The sequence below is a fragment of the Cryptomeria japonica genome, chromosome 10 (assembly GCF_030272615.1).
Source record: "Cryptomeria japonica chromosome 10, Sugi_1.0, whole genome shotgun sequence".
In the NCBI taxonomy this organism is placed as follows: Eukaryota; Viridiplantae; Streptophyta; class Pinopsida; order Cupressales; family Cupressaceae; genus Cryptomeria; species Cryptomeria japonica.
Window position 1 is genome coordinate 749,876,025 of NC_081414.1, and position 18,648 is coordinate 749,894,672.

An 18,648-nucleotide genomic window follows, 5' to 3' on the forward strand; every position below is an offset into this window, starting at 1 on the left:
TATAGTGTCTCTTGCTTCCGTGACTAGTTAATTCTTAACTTTCGCCACCTTCATTGTTTCTTCACTAGATGGGACTTCATTCTTCATAGATGTCTTAACAAGATTCAGAGGATTCTGAGTATCCTCAACTATATCTCCTTTGACTGATTCCTCACCACTTTTGTTCACCTCTCCCTCTTACAGAACAAAAGGAAGACTCACCTCAAACCGTTCATCTTTAGATTGCATTCCATGAGCTTTCAGAACAGATGACTTACCACCAAAAGGAGCCTCTTCTGAGACAACATTAAAATTGTTCCCTAACAAGATTGATTTCAAAATCTTCTCCAATTCTCTAATAACTTCCTTAGTCTCCCCAATTATTAACTTATTTATCCTAGTCTTGCTTCTAAACTCACTCTTGGTTTCTTTGAGAATTCTATTCACCTCTTCTACCGAAATCACAGGACAACGATTTAACAAGGCACGTTCTCTAAGTTTATTATCTTCTTCCTTAGCAGTCAATCTTCTCATTTCTAATACATCATACAGGGTTTTAGGAATCTCAGACATAATCTCAACAAGAGCCCTATTGAATATATTCAAGTACTTAATAGTGGCTTCTTCTAGAATTCTTTGACCGACTTCATCAAATCCATCTAAACATTCAGAGAGTGGCTTGAGAATACCTTAAACAGTGAGAGATTTTTCAACATCTTCAATAGACATACCAGATGGATCTAGCTTCATCTTCTTGTGTGCTTTCTCTCTATCAGAGGGCTTGTCCTTGGAGACTTTTGATCCTTTAATGCCCTTGGACTTTATCTTCTTCACAACTTCATTGGATTCAATCTCTTCATCATCCTTATCTTTCTTCCTTTTTTCTCCTTTTCCAAATGATTTGGCTTCAAATTTCACAGAGCTGGATGGCTTTGCAGAACCGAAGGAGGGTGCAATTCTTTTGGATTGTCTTGATTTTATGGAGGAGGTTTCTAGATTAGCTTTCTTAACCTTGACTGGATCCTCTGCAGTTGGCATATTCCTCTTCCTTGCCTCTCTGACTCCTTCAGCAATAAAACCAATGCTCTCTGCACATATTGCTCCACCTCCTTTCTTACTTTCCTTACCATTTCCAACTTCTTGAATTGCCTATGCAATCATAAGTTCTTCTCAACAAATATGCCAAACCTTTCTTCTGAAGCATCAGCAGGCTTACTCAACAAATGTTGAGTATGAACCTTCAATATCTGCTCAAATACTTCCGGAAATCCTTCCAGATGATCTATAATACATCAATGCAACTACTAACAATCTGCCACATTTTGGCACCAATTGTTGGTAGAAGAGGAAAAGATTTTCTTGAAAACTACCCCTAGGCTAGAGGCCTTAGCTTATTTTCGGAGGAATTTCCAGCACTGGATTTAGGTGCAGATCTATTTCCTACATTGTCATCACTCTTTTTCATCCATGTCTTCTTCATCTGATTGTTGATCTCATCCACAGTTAATTTTCCTTTTCCCTTATCATCTTTCTACACACTTTTGTTCTTGTCTGTCGGACCCTTCCTGTCCACATTCTTGGTTCTACAAAATTTTGCAATGTGACCCGATTTATTACAATTATAAAACACAACATTTCTCTATCTCGGCCTGTAATTCCCTTGATTTCCTCTTGATCTATACTGACTAGCAATGTGACCAAACCTACTACAACCATAGCATCTAACATTCCTTCTATTAAAAGAGTTATTTTTCATACTTTTGCATTCACATGATTTATAACCATACCTGTTTTTTTAATAGATAAGTGCTATCAAAGGGGATAGCTCCCATTACAACAAAAAACATCTCACTGATTCATGACATACAGAACATAATGACATATATTCTCTCCAATGTCCATAACATTAGCAGCAGTTGGAGTAGAAAGCCATATGTATTCCAAGCTCAATAGTCTTCGAAAGGGATCTAGATCTTTGTTTATGACTGCAATCCTATAGATCTACCAGGCTTCTTCGATGAATGCTTTCTTTTTCCTCTTTTCATCCTATTTGTGTTCTATTTCCTCCTCATCTGATTCCAATTCATCCTCTGTATCCTCCTCTATCACATAATAGGAAATGTTAAAATAGACCTTCAAGACAATAACCAAAGAGTTCGTGCCAAGATCCAAAATGGCATTGGCCACCACTAGCACATCGACCGAATGCACAAATCCTTCTAGTATCTCAATACACATGTCCTTTGAGTCCAAAATATCCACTATCAAGCAGAAAATAGCCTCATAGACAAAACCATCACACCAGTGACGATCACTCCCAAGCACAGACTTAGCAGTCTTCCACACCACTTCCCAACCCCTCTCATGTATATAAAACAGATGACGACATTGCACCTTAAGCATTTCATCACTGCACATACAACTAACTCCAAAGTGATGAACCATTTTGGTGATGAATCAAACCATATAGTCATCCAAACTTCTATCTCCCTTTATAGGCCTAATATTAAGATATGGTATCTTCTAAATCAAGAAAACTGTCTCTGTCATAATCATTAAGTATCAATTTAAGATATACCTTATCTTTTAGTACTCCAGCAATCTATTTCATTTGCATCATTTTTATCCTTTTGAACAGAGCAATAGTCTCAAATAACATCCATTACTTTGATCATGAAGGTGCCCAAAGATTCCCTCTTTCATGTCTTCTAGTTTTATGTGCTCTTCATAGCCATTTTGATGCCATAGGGCCTACCTATTGAAGTACTCTGTTTTGATCAACTCTCCCAACAGTAGCCGGATTTATCTGGTCCCAGATTTGATGCTCTGAAATTTTGTCCCCTTTTCGTCTCTTATAATATGCTCCAGAGCCTCCATGATCATGTTAAGAGAGCTAGTTCAAAAGCCTACTCTGCAAAATCAAGACAATCAAGGTTAAGAAAGCTAATCCAGAAGTATATGTTGGAGTAGCAGTGATTAAAGATGATGGAGGCAAAGAGATACAAGGTGAAGACATTGTAGTGAAGAAATTGGATAGAGGTACAAGCAATAATGATAAGAAGAACGATTCATTGATCCAATTTGTAGCAATAGAGCAAGAGTGGAAAGACAAACTTGAAGGAATGACGACCATTGGAGTTATGAAGGACTTAGATTTGGATATTGCAGTTATAGTTATTACAACGATACATGAAGAGTTGGCCATGGAGGTAAAATGGCTAGAAAAGATGTTCGATGTGGAGGTGGAGTGTGAAACTGAAATGGGACGTGCAACAATAGTCCATAGTGATGTTAGTGAAATGCAGATGTATGAGTTGTGTGAGTTTGAAAACATGGAGGTCGTAGGTTCCATATAAACATTTGTTGATGAATGGGTAAGGAGACGATATTGGAGGAGGATGATAAATAGTAAGGAAAAGTGTAGTAAGCAACCCTATTGGAAGAGCATGATATTGGTTCGAGAGTGATGTTGGAAGAAGCGAAAGAAATAGTATGAAGGAGGATAGTTTATTTTGTCACTCCCATGTGCAAGAGCACATACTTTCTTTTGTACCCTAGGAGTCTAATGCATGAGCATCATGTTAACTTATTGTGTAAGTGTTTAAGTGTTCTAAGTCTAATGTAGGAGATTCGGTTTGGATGGTTATAGAACTTTTCACCACATGAGTAGGAAGTTGGACAAATGAATTAGTTGCCTTCAACAAAATGGAGATGGACGCTTGATGAGCAATTGAAAAAAAATAGTTAAGAATGGTAATGAAACGATCAAGAGTGATCGAGCAGTTAGGGAGAAACCAAAGTAAGAGATAAAGTGGGTAAATAGAGCCAGAAGGATTATTGGTCAGAAGAGGCAAGAGAGGTTGAATAGTTGAGTTTGATTTGGACGAGAAGGAAAGTCTTGATTCAAATGTAGAGAAGTCAATCAGTTTTGGGGACAGAACAAACCCTTTATAGAATGGTTGCAACATAGAAAGGCGATAGGTCGTATGGGAGAAAAGAAATTGATGGGTGAATATGGGCTAGAGATGACCCAACGATAAGCAAGTGGAAGGATAATCATAAAAGAATGTATTAGGGAAAATAAAAGAGAATATTTGAGCACATAAAAGGCAGAATAATGATAGGAAATGTAAGAAGTAAATAAGCAAGTGAAAGATAGTAGTTAGAACAGTGATAGTGAAGTGTAGAAGGGAGGTGTGTAGAGACAAAAAAGAAGTGCAAGATTGTTGGTGAGTTGCAAAGGCATAGCACAATGCAGAGAGGAAGTTGGCTGAACAGGTGTTATGGCCAAATGTTTGAATGCATAATTCTATCATTGAATGCAATCATCATCATATGATGTGTAGTGGTTTTATTGTTCAATATCTATATCGTTGATTGATAATGTTGTCTTTTGGTCTTTATGCAAACATATTGTTATTTCATCACTTCAGTTAGTCATAGTTCTTGTTTTCAATATATTTTTGTTATCGAATTCAGTTACTCTCTGTTTTGTTCACGTCACAGTAATCACAGGAAACCTTTAGAAACTCATTATTTCTTGAACTTCCTATCATTATTGCCCTAGGCTTTGATTGTAAGTTCTTGGATGTTCTTTATCTATTTTGGTGATCATCTTGAAGTCCCCATCATAACATTATATCATATTCAAGGGTTCAAATAGATTAAGTTTGATATATCAGTATAAATTAGGACTAATATGTACAATTTTTTTATTTATTAAGAAAGATTGAGTTATACCCAAAACTTGAGGACCGATACAATGCATGTTGGGATCCTGTGAAAGGCCTTGAACTAATATTTTATTTGTACCTATTGGAAAGAGGAAAAAAATTAAATTAGATAAATTAACATCAAAGGGTATCAATCCAATTGCATTAAAATTACATGATATAATATGACAAAATTAGTTTCATATATAGCATCCCCATAAGTGGTTTTGAGGAATTGATGGCCCACAATGAGGATGGAAAATCCACATAGCTCATTCTCAGTATATCAAAAATGTGAAATTTTCACTTTAGTCAAATTCCTCAACCTTGTGAATGTTTATTATTTCATTCATTACATGTTACTATTAATTGTCATTTTTTTATTCCCCCCAGAGATAATTAACACTCTATTGAGATGTTAGACATAAGGAAAGTTGACGAAGACATGAAAACTAAGTTTCTTAAATTCATCCATCAACAAGTGCAAGTTTGCAATGTGATTTCCTCTAAAATCATGTCCTAATATATAAGCATATTCACATTTTAATAGCAAATGTATGTAACAAGCATTCTAGCATTTATGCTAGAATATTACAAGAATACCAAAGGATAAAAAATAAAATTACATATATTTACCTTCTTGACTTCAATTTGTTTACCATCTATGTCTTTCTTGTGACATGTCACCTCCATACCAATACTACGATCCGAAACATTCCTAACCTACATTTGTAACATCTAAGTCACCTTCTTATATCACTACAAAAGTAAAAAATAATATTACATCAAAATTTATAATGCATTATAATTGAATAATTATTGTTTTAAAGAACTTATTATTCAATAAAAGATTTCCATTGATGGAAAAATGAATAAATAATTACCAGAATTAGATACACAACTTTCTCTTTTAATGTTGGCGATGCCAAACTCATAATTGCCTTTTGTTTTACGGCTTCAAAAATATCTTTTGGAATGTTTGTATAAAATATCTTTGATGGAGTTTGAAAATGCCTTTCAATATGAAACGTTTTCTCCAAGATATCTAAGGTGACACTTTTATGCGATTCTAACCCATAGCTACATCACAAAGAATATTGAGATAATTAACATCTAATTTGTACCACACTCACATTCACATATTCAATATAATTAAGATTCTTCAACAAAATATTGTGGAATATAATACTTCTCATGCATGGCCAAAGTTAAAGCACTAAAATCTCTAGAAACATGTAACTTCTACTTAAAAACCTTTTAAAAATAAATATGATAATCCATTAGCTCCTTATATTCATATCTATTGCTTTTGATATAAAATATCAACAATCCAAAAGATATTGTTAAGTTATTTCTATAAAAAATATGCTATTACAAAGAATAAATATAAGTAGAAAACATATTATGTTTCTAGGACATGTATGATTCAACCTTGAAGCATATTAATATAATTCAATATTGATATCATTATCACATTTTCTCAATATTTGAGCAAACTATGCCAATTTACCATCAAAATTGTGTCCCACTTCATATCGCAAGCTTTGAAAATAGATTAAAATCTACAAATATGCTTAGTTTTTATGAACATAGTTAGTTATTATAGAAAAATGACTTTTCTATATGCTAAACTACTATTTGTATTTGTAAAATATTACCAAGTAAGTATATTGTAACTTCTTAGTGCTCATCTTGCTTGCAATTAGCCCATTTTACCACTTTTTATACACTTCGCCTCTGTTCATCTTTCATAGTAGTTTCATAGATAGTTACAAAAATTGTGAAAAAATTATATGTAATCAATACTTGTCAGTGCAATGGTGATCACCATATTTTTTAAAGAGAATGGTTTTTTAAAATTTAGGAAAACTTAATAAGGAAAAATGAATGTGCTATTTAAGCTTTATAAAAGCTTTTTTTTACAATTCTAAGCCTCATTTAAAGTATCCAAAATTTATTTTTTTGAGAAAAGTTTTATAGCTATTCTACCTTATATAAATGATTGATTTCTTTTCAATTCTAATCTTCATTTTACTATCCTATTGGTAAACAAATTTGTCACTGCCATTTCATCTTCAAAATTGACTATATTTGCCCTAAGAGCAATGACAACCATTCCAACAATTTGAGAGATTGTTGTGAAACTACAATCTTCCTCTATGTTTGAGAGGGGTAGCTCCCTCATATGATGAGGGTATTTGTACTTTTTGTGTATGTTTAATTTGAAAGTACAAAAAGGAGAAAAGACAAAACTAAGGATAATGGATAACAAAAACTACAACACTAGACATACAACTACTAACTGGAATTTCACAATAGATAATGATTACAAGGGGGGTTTAAGCACAAGATAAGTTTTGATATACAATGGAAATAAAAGAAGGGAAACATATTTGAACATACGAAGAAACAAGTTGACTTAGCACTTTCAAACCAAAATACCCTGGGGTATGACTATGTTTCATCCTTTACATACATCATCTAAATTGAAGACCAATAGATTCCACAAGTACAAAAAGGTATTATCAAATTAGCACACGAGAAATCGATAATAATAATTGAGAAACACATTCAAGACATACAAATCAAATGCATTCTTTATTATCTTTTTGAAAATATACAAGTTAGAAACCCTTAAGTACAAGTGTGAAAATTAAAGTTCTTAAAATGTTTCTCTACAAAATTCTCTAGAGTTTCCCCTTAGCAAGAGTCTCGCCTGGATTACAAAATAGCCTTGTATTTATAGTCTTTCCCTAATAACTAACTTGTAACCACTTAGTATAACTACCTAGGGTAACCACTTAGGAACTTAGGATAACCACTTAGCATAACTACTTAGAATAACCACCTAAGTAATCAGCCGTAATAACTACCCTTCAGAAGTAAGTTAAAATCTACCTAACCTTTACAAAAATCAAGTTCAAATTCTAACTTCTAGTTACAATGGGTGACACAAGTCACTTTTACAAAAAAAATTCAAATTGTAATTTTCTAGTTAGGGCTTTGTTAGGTGCTTCTTCATCTTTGCCTACTTCATTTGTCCTTGTAATCATCTCACCATCAATTCTATGAATAGATCATCTTGAATCTCTTCATAAGGATGAAAATGTTGGAAGTATGAGTTGATATGATGTTATAGTTGTCATTGATATCAAACTTGTTGTTCTAGTTTGGTCCAAAATGTCTATAGTGCGGAGTTATCTTGTTGTGTTGTTGTTGCAATTATTTTGTTGGTTGTTCTGGACTCTTTTGATTGTTATTGATATATTCATTGGGTATAATTTCAATATCATGGATATGATGGTTTTGATGTCTGAAAATATCTTTGTGTTCTCCGGTTGTTATGGCATTAATCATTGTTGGTTGTGAGATTCTATGTTAGACCTATCCTTAGGTCCAGATAAGATTTGTGGAAGCGTGTTTGATATGTTATTGGTCTCACTATAGCGTGCAAAGATCTGGATTTAAGTTATTTGCATTGAATCTTATGTTTTGATTGCTAATTGCTTATATGGTTGCGTAGCGTGTGGATATGTTGTTGGTTAGGCTCCAGTGATTGTGGATCAGTGGATTGATTATTGGAAGTTGTGTTTTAGTCCTCTCTTTCTCCTGGAGTGAATTAGCGTGTGTGTTTTTGGTTTGGGAAGTATATTTTTGTATTTAGGCCGACTTTGTCCAAGCTTTGATAATCTATCTTGTATGTGAGGCATATCTATGATTTGAGTTAGTGTGTGGAATGTGGAGTGTAGATAATATGGTGAAGAGCGAAGATCAAAGGAATTTTGATTAGAGCAGAAAACTTGTGTTCGAATGATATGCAAGTTGTGTTGAAGACTATTGCAGACAGTTGAGATAGAAAGATGGTAGTTGAGATCAGAGGTGTGTTGGACATCCTTCTTTTCAGATCATTTTTTTGTATCTTGCCCTGAGTGCAATTAGCATCAGGTTTTGCAAGTCCTCTTTGTATCTTGCCCCAAGAGCAATTAGCCTTGGTGCGCAAGTCTGGAGCAGTTAGCTCTATCTTTGTAATCATTTCTATTTATAGTGGATATATTTTTGTGGGCAAGTGTTCACCATGGTTTTTTCCCTGTTTGGGTTTTCCACGTATAAATCTCGGTCTTCATGTGTTAATATGTGTTGTTGGTTAATTGTTTATATGCTACATTAATTATTTTGTTTGGATTGATTCACGCCCCCTCTCAATCCTGCCTTGGGTACAACAGAAAAAGCTCTTTATTCACAATACAAAGTATCCTCATATATTGAAACATCTATGCCAACAATATTGATGCATCAACAACTTTCAATCCTCCTTTCTTATTCTCTCCTTGAAAGTGCCAAGAACTAGAAGTTGGAATGCTGGTATATTGGAGTTTGTACCAGACATGGTCCATTTCTAAGGATATTCTTTGATCACCATAAATTTTCCCACACTTGCACCTGTGAATGGTGAAATCTGGCCCATTAAGTTTGCTAAGCCTTATAAAGACAAATGCAAAGTAATATTCAATTGAACTAAATGAAATTGGCAATAAATGTAGTTTTCCCATACAAAAATCATCACCATTTTAACTTTCTTCAAGCTTGGTGTTCCACACTTTTCCTCCATGTTCTAGCATATAATCAACTCAATCTTATATATATATATATATATATATATAAAATTTATCTATTCAAATTTACCCAACTTAGAAGGGACTTTTAAAGCTCTTTACAAAGAAACAAACTGACTCTTGATTAGATGTGCAATGTCACCATCATTCTCTTAACCACCCTCAAACCTTGAAAATGTTCTAAATACCTGGTCTTTTTAATTTTAAATGACATGATCTTTTGTGCAAATCGATCGATGATTTTAAATTCCTGCAAAGAGAACTCAGATCCATCATCTATTACCTCCTCTTAACCATATGAACAAAATATACGTTATACGTATCTTTTCACACTTTAAGTAATTCAAATGTAAAGGTATTCTTCAATTTGTTTTGGAAGAATATCACAAATAATCATCATAGCATGGAATTACTAGCTCCCCAAATATTGTTAGACCAAAACTCATTGCAATGTACATAACAAAAATATTTATTTATCTCAATAAAATGTTGCTACAGAAGTTTACTTTCAAGAATTCTTATACAGCAGATTGGCATCAATGAAAGTAATATTTAAATACCAAAGAATGCTGACCTAGACCAAAGATTAGTCAACACACCAACCGAAAACTTCATTGACTTCTCCTCAAGGTTGTATGTCTGCATCTAACCTTCGTACGACTCTCTCAAAAGAGCTGCGACTACCTTACAGGAGGCAGTGATATGAAGTATTAAGCCTTCATAAGGTTGCGCGCTAGGCCCAAACAGTTGTGCCTCACTTTTATGACTCCCCAATAGTGGCCACACCACTCACCAAAGTTTTCTAAAACGTGTAAATCTCCCTTAGAAGAAATGTGACAACCAAGAGAAAAGCTTCAATTCTTTTCTTTGATGACTTTGTTGACTCCCTCAAGTGTTGTGCCCGGTATTGGTGAATTTAAAATTTCATTTCACTAGTATCGACACGATAGATGTGCTTCTTATATATGTCTCTAAATATGTGTGGCTGCATAGTCAGAAAGAAGTGGCTATCCAGTTATATATTTGAAAATTTATCTAAGAGAAAAAAAGTGCATTGAGAGATGTGTTTCATATATAGGTTTTAAATATATGATTTAATGATGTCCAACTCTTTAAGGTTTGGACATGGTACCATAGCTTAGGAGAATTTGGTGTGAATAGATCGCAATTGATATTAACAAAATATATGATTACTCGTCTATTCTTTAACAACACACAAAACACATTTTTTCTCTCTTCACCATTGTACATTCAAATCATACAAACTTATTATTTATCTATAAATTTCAATAAATTTAAACCTAGAAATTCATAGTTTTTTTATTACGGGAAAAACAGGTTTTGAGAGGACCCAAAACCCCTAAAAACAAGTTTTGAAGGGACCTGAAACACTCGGATTTTACAAGGATCCAGAACCCACAAAACAACGCTGTCAAATGATACAACATAGAAAACCAATAGCCCAATCTCAGCGTAATCACCATGGATAAAACATTCAAGAGTCGGCTGAAAAGAAAAGTAGGCCAAAGCCCTTCACAAACAATACCAAAAAATGACTAAAAAAGAAAGTCTGAGGGTTTTATCAAGGCTCCCTTAGCCTTTAACAAATACCAAGGGTTTTTCCAGGCACCTATAACCTGAACCTTAGCAAACAAGGATCCCAATCCCATAACAACCAAATCAAAGAAGAGAAGCATTACAAAATAATCTGGAACTAAAGGGTTTTCAAAGGCTCCGCAAACCTTGAAGCTAGGTTTTGAAATGGCTCCCAAAACCATCAGGTTAAAACCAACAAAGATAATCCATCTGAAAGTCAACACCCTTCCAACATTGCTCCTCTTCACCTCCATAGGACAAGGATCCACCTAAATAAGAACTAAAATGGCATAGACCACCATCTGAAAAATCAAAGCACTGTTCAACCACACAAAATCTATCGACAAAGGAATAAGACCACACTGATAAGCAAGACTAATAGGTTTTAGAAAGGCTCCTAAAACCTTAAACAAGAGAAGAGGCAAAAACCATTCAAGCTCCAAACAAGCAGGCTCCACCAAAGTCTCCACCTCCATAGGAGACAAGTGACAGGGATCCAACAACCTGGATATGATAGCATTAAGACGACCAGCCCCAACAAGCAGGGTAATAGACACCCGCAAAAAAATTCATCCAACCAACCACTCTTCCCCTCAATAGAAGAGCTATTCACCTCTATAGAACAGGCTAAGAATAAAAGAAAGATGGAAGCCATAGCCACGACATTGATCCTCTTGAGAAAAATAAGAATAACGAAGCACCCAGTCCACACCCCTTCAAAAAAGAAGCAGGAACAACAACCCTCAAGTGGATACCCAAAAGCACAAACAAAAAGGGCCAAGCAAGCCCCCACCACAAAAAATAGAGGCCTCTGAAAGAAAAGATCTTGAGTAAGAATGTCCTACAACACCAAAGCCCTTTCCTTGAGCAAAGGATCCCCAACCAAAACGCATTCTAAGGGGAGAGAAAATCTCACAAGCTTAAGGGAAAGCCAAAAGACAGAAACACCCTCTGGAACTTCAAAGACATGCATCTTTATCTCCACTCGAATCCCAAACTCCCCCAATGCACATGCACAAGATCAGTGCAGAACCACAGTCAGGAGAGTAACATTGGACCAAAAACCCATCTCGGACCACACCCAATAGGACAAACATAATAGAGAGAAATTCGAGGAAACTCACAGTACCATCATTGCTCCATCTCAGCGCTCTTGAACAGCCACGAGTCAAACTGAAACACCCTAAGACAGCCAAAGAGACAACACCCAAACAGAGCGTATGGGCTAGTTGTAAAGAGTAGACCCCTCCCACAAACCATAGAATTGAGGGGGTACAAACCACTCCCACCTCAATCTCCAATCCACCATCTTCCTCCTCATCTACCTCCTCTGCATCTTCTTCCCCTACAAAAACCCTAACCTTTGAACCATGCCTGCTCCCCCTCTCGCTCTCGCTTCCACTCATTTCAAGTCATAGTTATTAACTACAAACAATGTTAAATCCTCTATTTACACGCGAATGTGAATCTTGTATGAATCCACCCTAGATTTCATTAGGGAGAAATCTTTCATCTCTAAAATTAAATACCTCTAGAGTTTTCATCCTAGGGTTTGTAGTTAAACTTGTAGTCCAAACTTGAAAATGAGAGAAATAAAATGTCCATGATGTGCAAATGAGCCCTTCAATCTTATTAGTTCGATACTATTGCATTCATGCATATCAATAAAGAATTAAAATACTTAGACAACAAAACCATAGTAAAAAATTTAATTTTAATTTTAAATAATAATAAAATCACATTTATTTGAATTTTTATTGGTTTGAGTGGTTTAAAAAATTAGCTTTCTCACCAAAAAATATAATTTTTTCCTACATTCAATTTCTTAAATTAAATGTCAATAATGAAATTAAAAACAAGAGGTACTCCACATAAAATGTTAATATTAAAAAATGCATGTTGTGTACCATGGATGTACTTTTTATTAACGCTAACTAATGTAAACCTAAGCATGATGTTAATCATAACCCTAACCTAACCATGATATCAACACTAACGCTAGACATAATCCTAACCATAACCCTAAATCGTAAGCCTGACTATAATCTTAACCCTAAACCCAACCATGATGTAAATCCAAACTCTAACCTTAAACCCTATCCCCTAAAACCTAAACCCTAACCTTAATCCTAACCTAACCATAACGTTAAACCCTAACCCTAACAATAAACCTTAGTCATGACCCTAACACTATACATGATGTACAACCTAATTATAACCATAATCCTAACCATAATGCTAAACCCTAACCTTAACACTAATCATGAAGTAAACCTAACCCTAACCATATGCCTAACCCTAACCAAACCATTACCTCTAACACTAAGGTCCTAGAAATAATAATTAGGCCTAACCTACAACCTAAGTTCCATAACCCTAACCCTATTTATAAACCTAAACCCTAACCTTATGCATGATGTAAACCTAACCCTAACCATAATCCTAAGACCAACCCTAACCATAATCATAACCTCGACCCTTATACTAACCCTAACCCTAACCATGATGTAAACCCTAACCAAAATCCTAACCCTAACAGAAACCATGAAAGTAAACCCTAACCCTAACCCTTACCCTAAATCCTAACCGTAACCAGAACGCTAACTCTCAACCTAAATGTAACTCAAACCTTAAACCTAACCCTAATCCTAACCATGATGTAAACCCTAACCACAATTCAAATCCTAACCCCAATCCTTATATTAACATAAACCATAACCATAACTCTTACTCTAACCCTACCATAATGTAAATAGTAACCCTAACCATAATGTTAAGCCCTAACCCTAACCATAATTTAAACTCGAACCCCAACCATGATGTAAATCCTAACTCTAGCCCTAATTATTATATAAACCTAACCATAATGTTAACCTTAACCCTAACCTAACCATGATATCAATCCTAACCCTAGCCATAATTCTGACAATAACCCTAAATCGTAAGCGTAACTATAATCTTAACCCTAACCCTAACCCCAACCATGATGTAAATTCTAACTCTAACCTTTAACCCTATCCCTATCCTTATCCCTAACCCTAGCACTAACCATGATTTAAACCCTAACCTTATCCCTAACCATGATGTAAACCCTAACCCTAGCCATAACCCTAAATCCTATGCGTAACCATAATCCTAACCCTAGCTTGAATTCTCTAACCCCAACCCTAGCCATGATGTATATCCTAACCCTAACCCTAACCCTATCCCTAACCAAAATGTAAACCCTGACCCTAACCCTAACCCTATCTTTAACCATGATATAAATGATAACCGTAGACATAATCCTAACAATAATGCTAAACCCTAATCCTAACCATAATCATAACCCTAACACCAACCAACCATGATGTAAACTATAACCCTAATCATAATTCTAACCTTAACCTGACTATAACCATAACCCTAAATCCTAACCCTAACAATAATCCTTAGACATACCTTAACACTAACCATTACCCAAAAATCATCTATAACCTAACCCTAACAATGATGTAGACCATAACCCTAACCATAATCCTAACTCTAAACCCTAAGCCAAGTCTAAGCCTAATAATACAATAGTATAGTTATATATTAACGTATTTAATATCTTCCATGTTGTGTTGTGACTACTACTAGCTTATATATATAAATATTATATATAATATACATTGAGAGATATCCTTCTTGAGGCACCTATTTTTAATATTTTTCACCCTAAACTCTAATAATAAACTGTAACCTTAACCATAAACTTAACCCTAACAAGTTAAACCCTAACCATTATCATACGCCTAACCCTAACCCTAACAATGATGTAAACCTTAACCTTAGCTACTAACCTTAACCCTAATAGTAAACCCTATCCCTAACCCTAACCCTAACTCTACATTAAATAATCATAAGTCAAATCATAATCCTAACCCTACCCCTACCCCCAATTATAATTACCCCTAACCCTAACCCTGATTTGATATAAACTCTAAACATAATTGTAACACTAACAATAAACCCTATCCCTAACCATGAACTTAACCCTAATACTAAACCCTAACCCTAACCCTAACCCTAAATTTGATATAAACTCTAAACATAATTGTAACACTAACAATAAACCCTAACCCTAACCATGATATAAACCCTAGCCATTATCATAACATTAACCTTGTAGCCTAACCCTAATCATAACCCTAACCCTAACAATGATGTAAACCTTAACCTTGCCCATAATAGTAACCTTAACCCTAACCCTAACAATAATCCTCATAGTAATCCTAAATCCCAACCCTAACCATAATTCTAAACCTAAACCAAACCCTAACCCTATCTGTAACCATAATACTAACCATTAAATAATGTTTTATACTAGATCATTAAATAAACTCTAATATATATCTTACATTTTAGTATATGCTTTAATCTTGCAAAACGTATATTTATTAAATATAGTCTAAATGGATATGTAAAATTTCATATATCTCCACATAATAATATAATAATATTATAATATTATAATACTATAATATAATTCAATTCAAGAAAATGATACTATATAATTATATATTGCATTTATTTTATGTTTTCCATGTGGTGCTAGACGACTGCCACTAGCATATATACCTTAAATTTTAATTTAATCTATATAAGATACGTCGAGAGATATCCTTCTCGAGGCGCCTATTTGACTTTAGCATGTTAAATAGATTAAAAATAGGCTCCTCGAGAAGGATATCTCTCGGCATATCTTATATAGATTAAATTAAAATTTAAGGTATATATGCTAGTTAACTTGGAATACCATCCTACGGCTATATTCACTCTGCTCAACACTATGATTACATGACGTTTGTACGCATTTCTATTAAATTCATACCAATATTTAATACAATTTTGTATTTTTTTATTATTTTTATTTTGTATTTTTATTTTTATTTTAATGATCCACAATATGAAAGGGAATATAGTTTTCCAAATCTAGAAATTTGTCATTTTTTTAGATTACATTTGATGAAAAATAAATTAAATTATATTCAATTTTTCAAATTTTAGTATTTTTGATGTGAGAAAAAAAATTTACGCAAGATTTAAATTCATTTTGAAATCTTTTTTCTAATTTATAAGATTTTTTTAACAATTGAAAGATAAATTGATAAATTAATTTAATTTATATATCTTGATTACAATTGTTAAAGATAAAAAAAAAAGATTAGAGATTACGTATAATTTTGTCATATTAATATTGTATTTTTCAGATGGTAATTAATAAAATTTAATTAGTTATTAACATTAGGTTTTTTTTAAATTGTAAATAATTTTTTAATTAATTTAATTTTAATATTATTGTATATTAATTATAAATTTATTTTTAAATTTATATTAGAGTTGGAAGACATATCTTAATTATCCCACAACACTATATCAAAATTACTAGCATAATATCTTTTTCATGTTTTCATATATTTTTATAATAAATTATAAATTGACTTTCTACCTCTTTAATGCATTTAGATTTAATTTTTATTTTGTTTTAAATTAAAATTTTAGGTTTAACAATTCTAATCTAGTTACTTTTTAATTTTAAAAATCAAAATTGTTCTTCTAATAAAATACTAAAAATAAAACAAAAAAGATTAAAATTTTAACTATTATATTGAAAGATACAAATAAAACCAAATTAAAAAATAAAAATCTATTGAAAAATAAAACCCCAATTTGTAATTCATTGACTTATATATATATATATATATATATATATATATATATATATATATATATATATATATATATATATATATATATATATATATATATATATATATATATATATATATATATATATATATATATATATTGAATTGTGTATTACTATATAAATTTCATAATTAATTTTAATTTTTTGTTGAACGGTGAATTATATAACTTTTAATTTTAGTTGAATTATGGATTAAAATTTAAGACATTCAAAATTAATTGTAATAAACTTATAGTAATTGCTAATCTTAAACTAACGTTCATTAACAACAATATTTATTTATAGTGTAGTAACACTCATTTTCAACAATTAAAATTAAATATTTTCAACTACAAGAGTATTTTAATTAAAAAATAATAGTATTCATTTTCAAATATTAAAAGGAATTTCAATTTAATTTCAATATATCAAATTAAAATTTGATAACACTAACTTCTCTCCTCCCCCTTCTTCTCCCTCTCTACCTATCTCTCTCTAGCTCTCCCCCTCTCTCTATCTCCTTTTATCCCTTTCTATCTATCTGTTGGAATCAACAAACATTGAGACGGGGGCTGAATCAGTGTTCTACAATTTACAAATTTATTTAACTAATTCTTTAACCACCGAATGCAAAGAACAAAAACTATAATGCGGAAACAAAAAGCAAATAACCACACAACCATAACACTAAGACTTTTACATGGAAACCCAAAAGGGCAAATCTACGATGGGATTTGAACCCACAATATTATTAAACTATGGTCAGTAGTAAAACAATATTACAAAAGTGGAATGCACTTGCATTCAGGCACACTACCTAGAGCTCATTGCTCAAATACATAATAGGGCTGCAACCCTGGAGGAATCAATGTCCTACAAATGAGATCTAGAAGAAAATACAATGTCTGAACTGGAGTATAGCATCTACAAATGCCACAAATTGGTTCTGGTTTGCCTCAAGAGAGATTCAATATCATCGCTCTCAGAAAATGCTTTGTTCTGCTCTGCAACCATGCATCGGATCAACAAAACTCAAGATGTGAACGTGAAACTGCGCTCAATCACAACAAAAACAATTTCGCACACACGTCATCACCCAAAATATATCACTCAAAATAATAAAATGTGAAACATGTAGGCAAATGTCAGCTCAATCCTCTTACAAATCCTTATTCTGGACCTAAAACATATGATCACAAACTTCCAATAAGTCGGCCCAATCACCTCAAACTCATCAACGTCCACGAGAATCACCTAAAGGAATCTGGACCACACGCTACACCATCAAACATGAAGATAACCCTGTTCTTCTTGAATCACCGAATATCGGACCAAGAAACTTGCACTAGAATCAACACCAAAGGATAGGATCACGAAGTAATATGTCTCGATCCTCGAACCACCTGCTTTGATCACTGCAACCAAAAATACTTCACCAAAATTACGATAAGCACCATGAACTCATTCTCTATCGATTAATATATTCCAGCTTCAAGACTTATGCCTTATGAAAAAAATGACTTCCAGTAAACCCAATGTCCATATACTGGATAGGATTACTAGGCTGAGTTGACATCAATGACAACCCCTAAGTAATCTCCATGCATCAATCTTCACCAGAGCATCATCAGAATAGTGTCTTATGCCAACAATCTCCCCCTTTGGCATTGATGACAACACTATGAAAAATGACAACTATTCCAAGAATCCAAAACTGCAACCAATCCAAAAATGTGTATACTCAACTAACACCCCCTAAGAATGTGCATCATTTTTTACTACTCTCCTCCCCCTTTGACATCAATGGCAAAGGTAAGAATCCACCAAAAATTATATACAAAAGAATGTATATAATGATCTACAAAAATTTGAAAATATCTGCATAAGTTGCCTTCAAGGATTTTAGATACTCATTCCATCCTCTCAAGAAACAATCTGAAACATTTATTAGGGCGCTAAACATGTAAGCATGAACTTCTACACCCTTAAGATCTGTCGGAACATCTTTACCCAAAGCAGTCACTACATCCTGTTG

At 33.4% G+C, this 18,648-nt stretch overlaps 1 protein-coding gene across 1 annotated transcript in view; it reads right to left on the reverse strand.

The window, feature by feature from the left end:
* Positions 1-669: 669 nt before the first annotated feature.
* LOC131859183 (uncharacterized) overlaps positions 670-18,648 on the reverse strand; it is an 81,986-nt gene continuing 64,007 nt past the window's right edge. Inside the window, exons 3-5 of the mRNA XM_059212747.1 lie at positions 5,576-5,771; positions 5,328-5,414; positions 670-1,128 (exon numbers count right to left, since the gene is read on the reverse strand). Of these exons, the coding sequence (XP_059068730.1) occupies positions 670-1,128; positions 5,328-5,414; positions 5,576-5,771 (742 nt within the window). The remainder of the gene's footprint in view (positions 1,129-5,327; positions 5,415-5,575; positions 5,772-18,648) is intronic.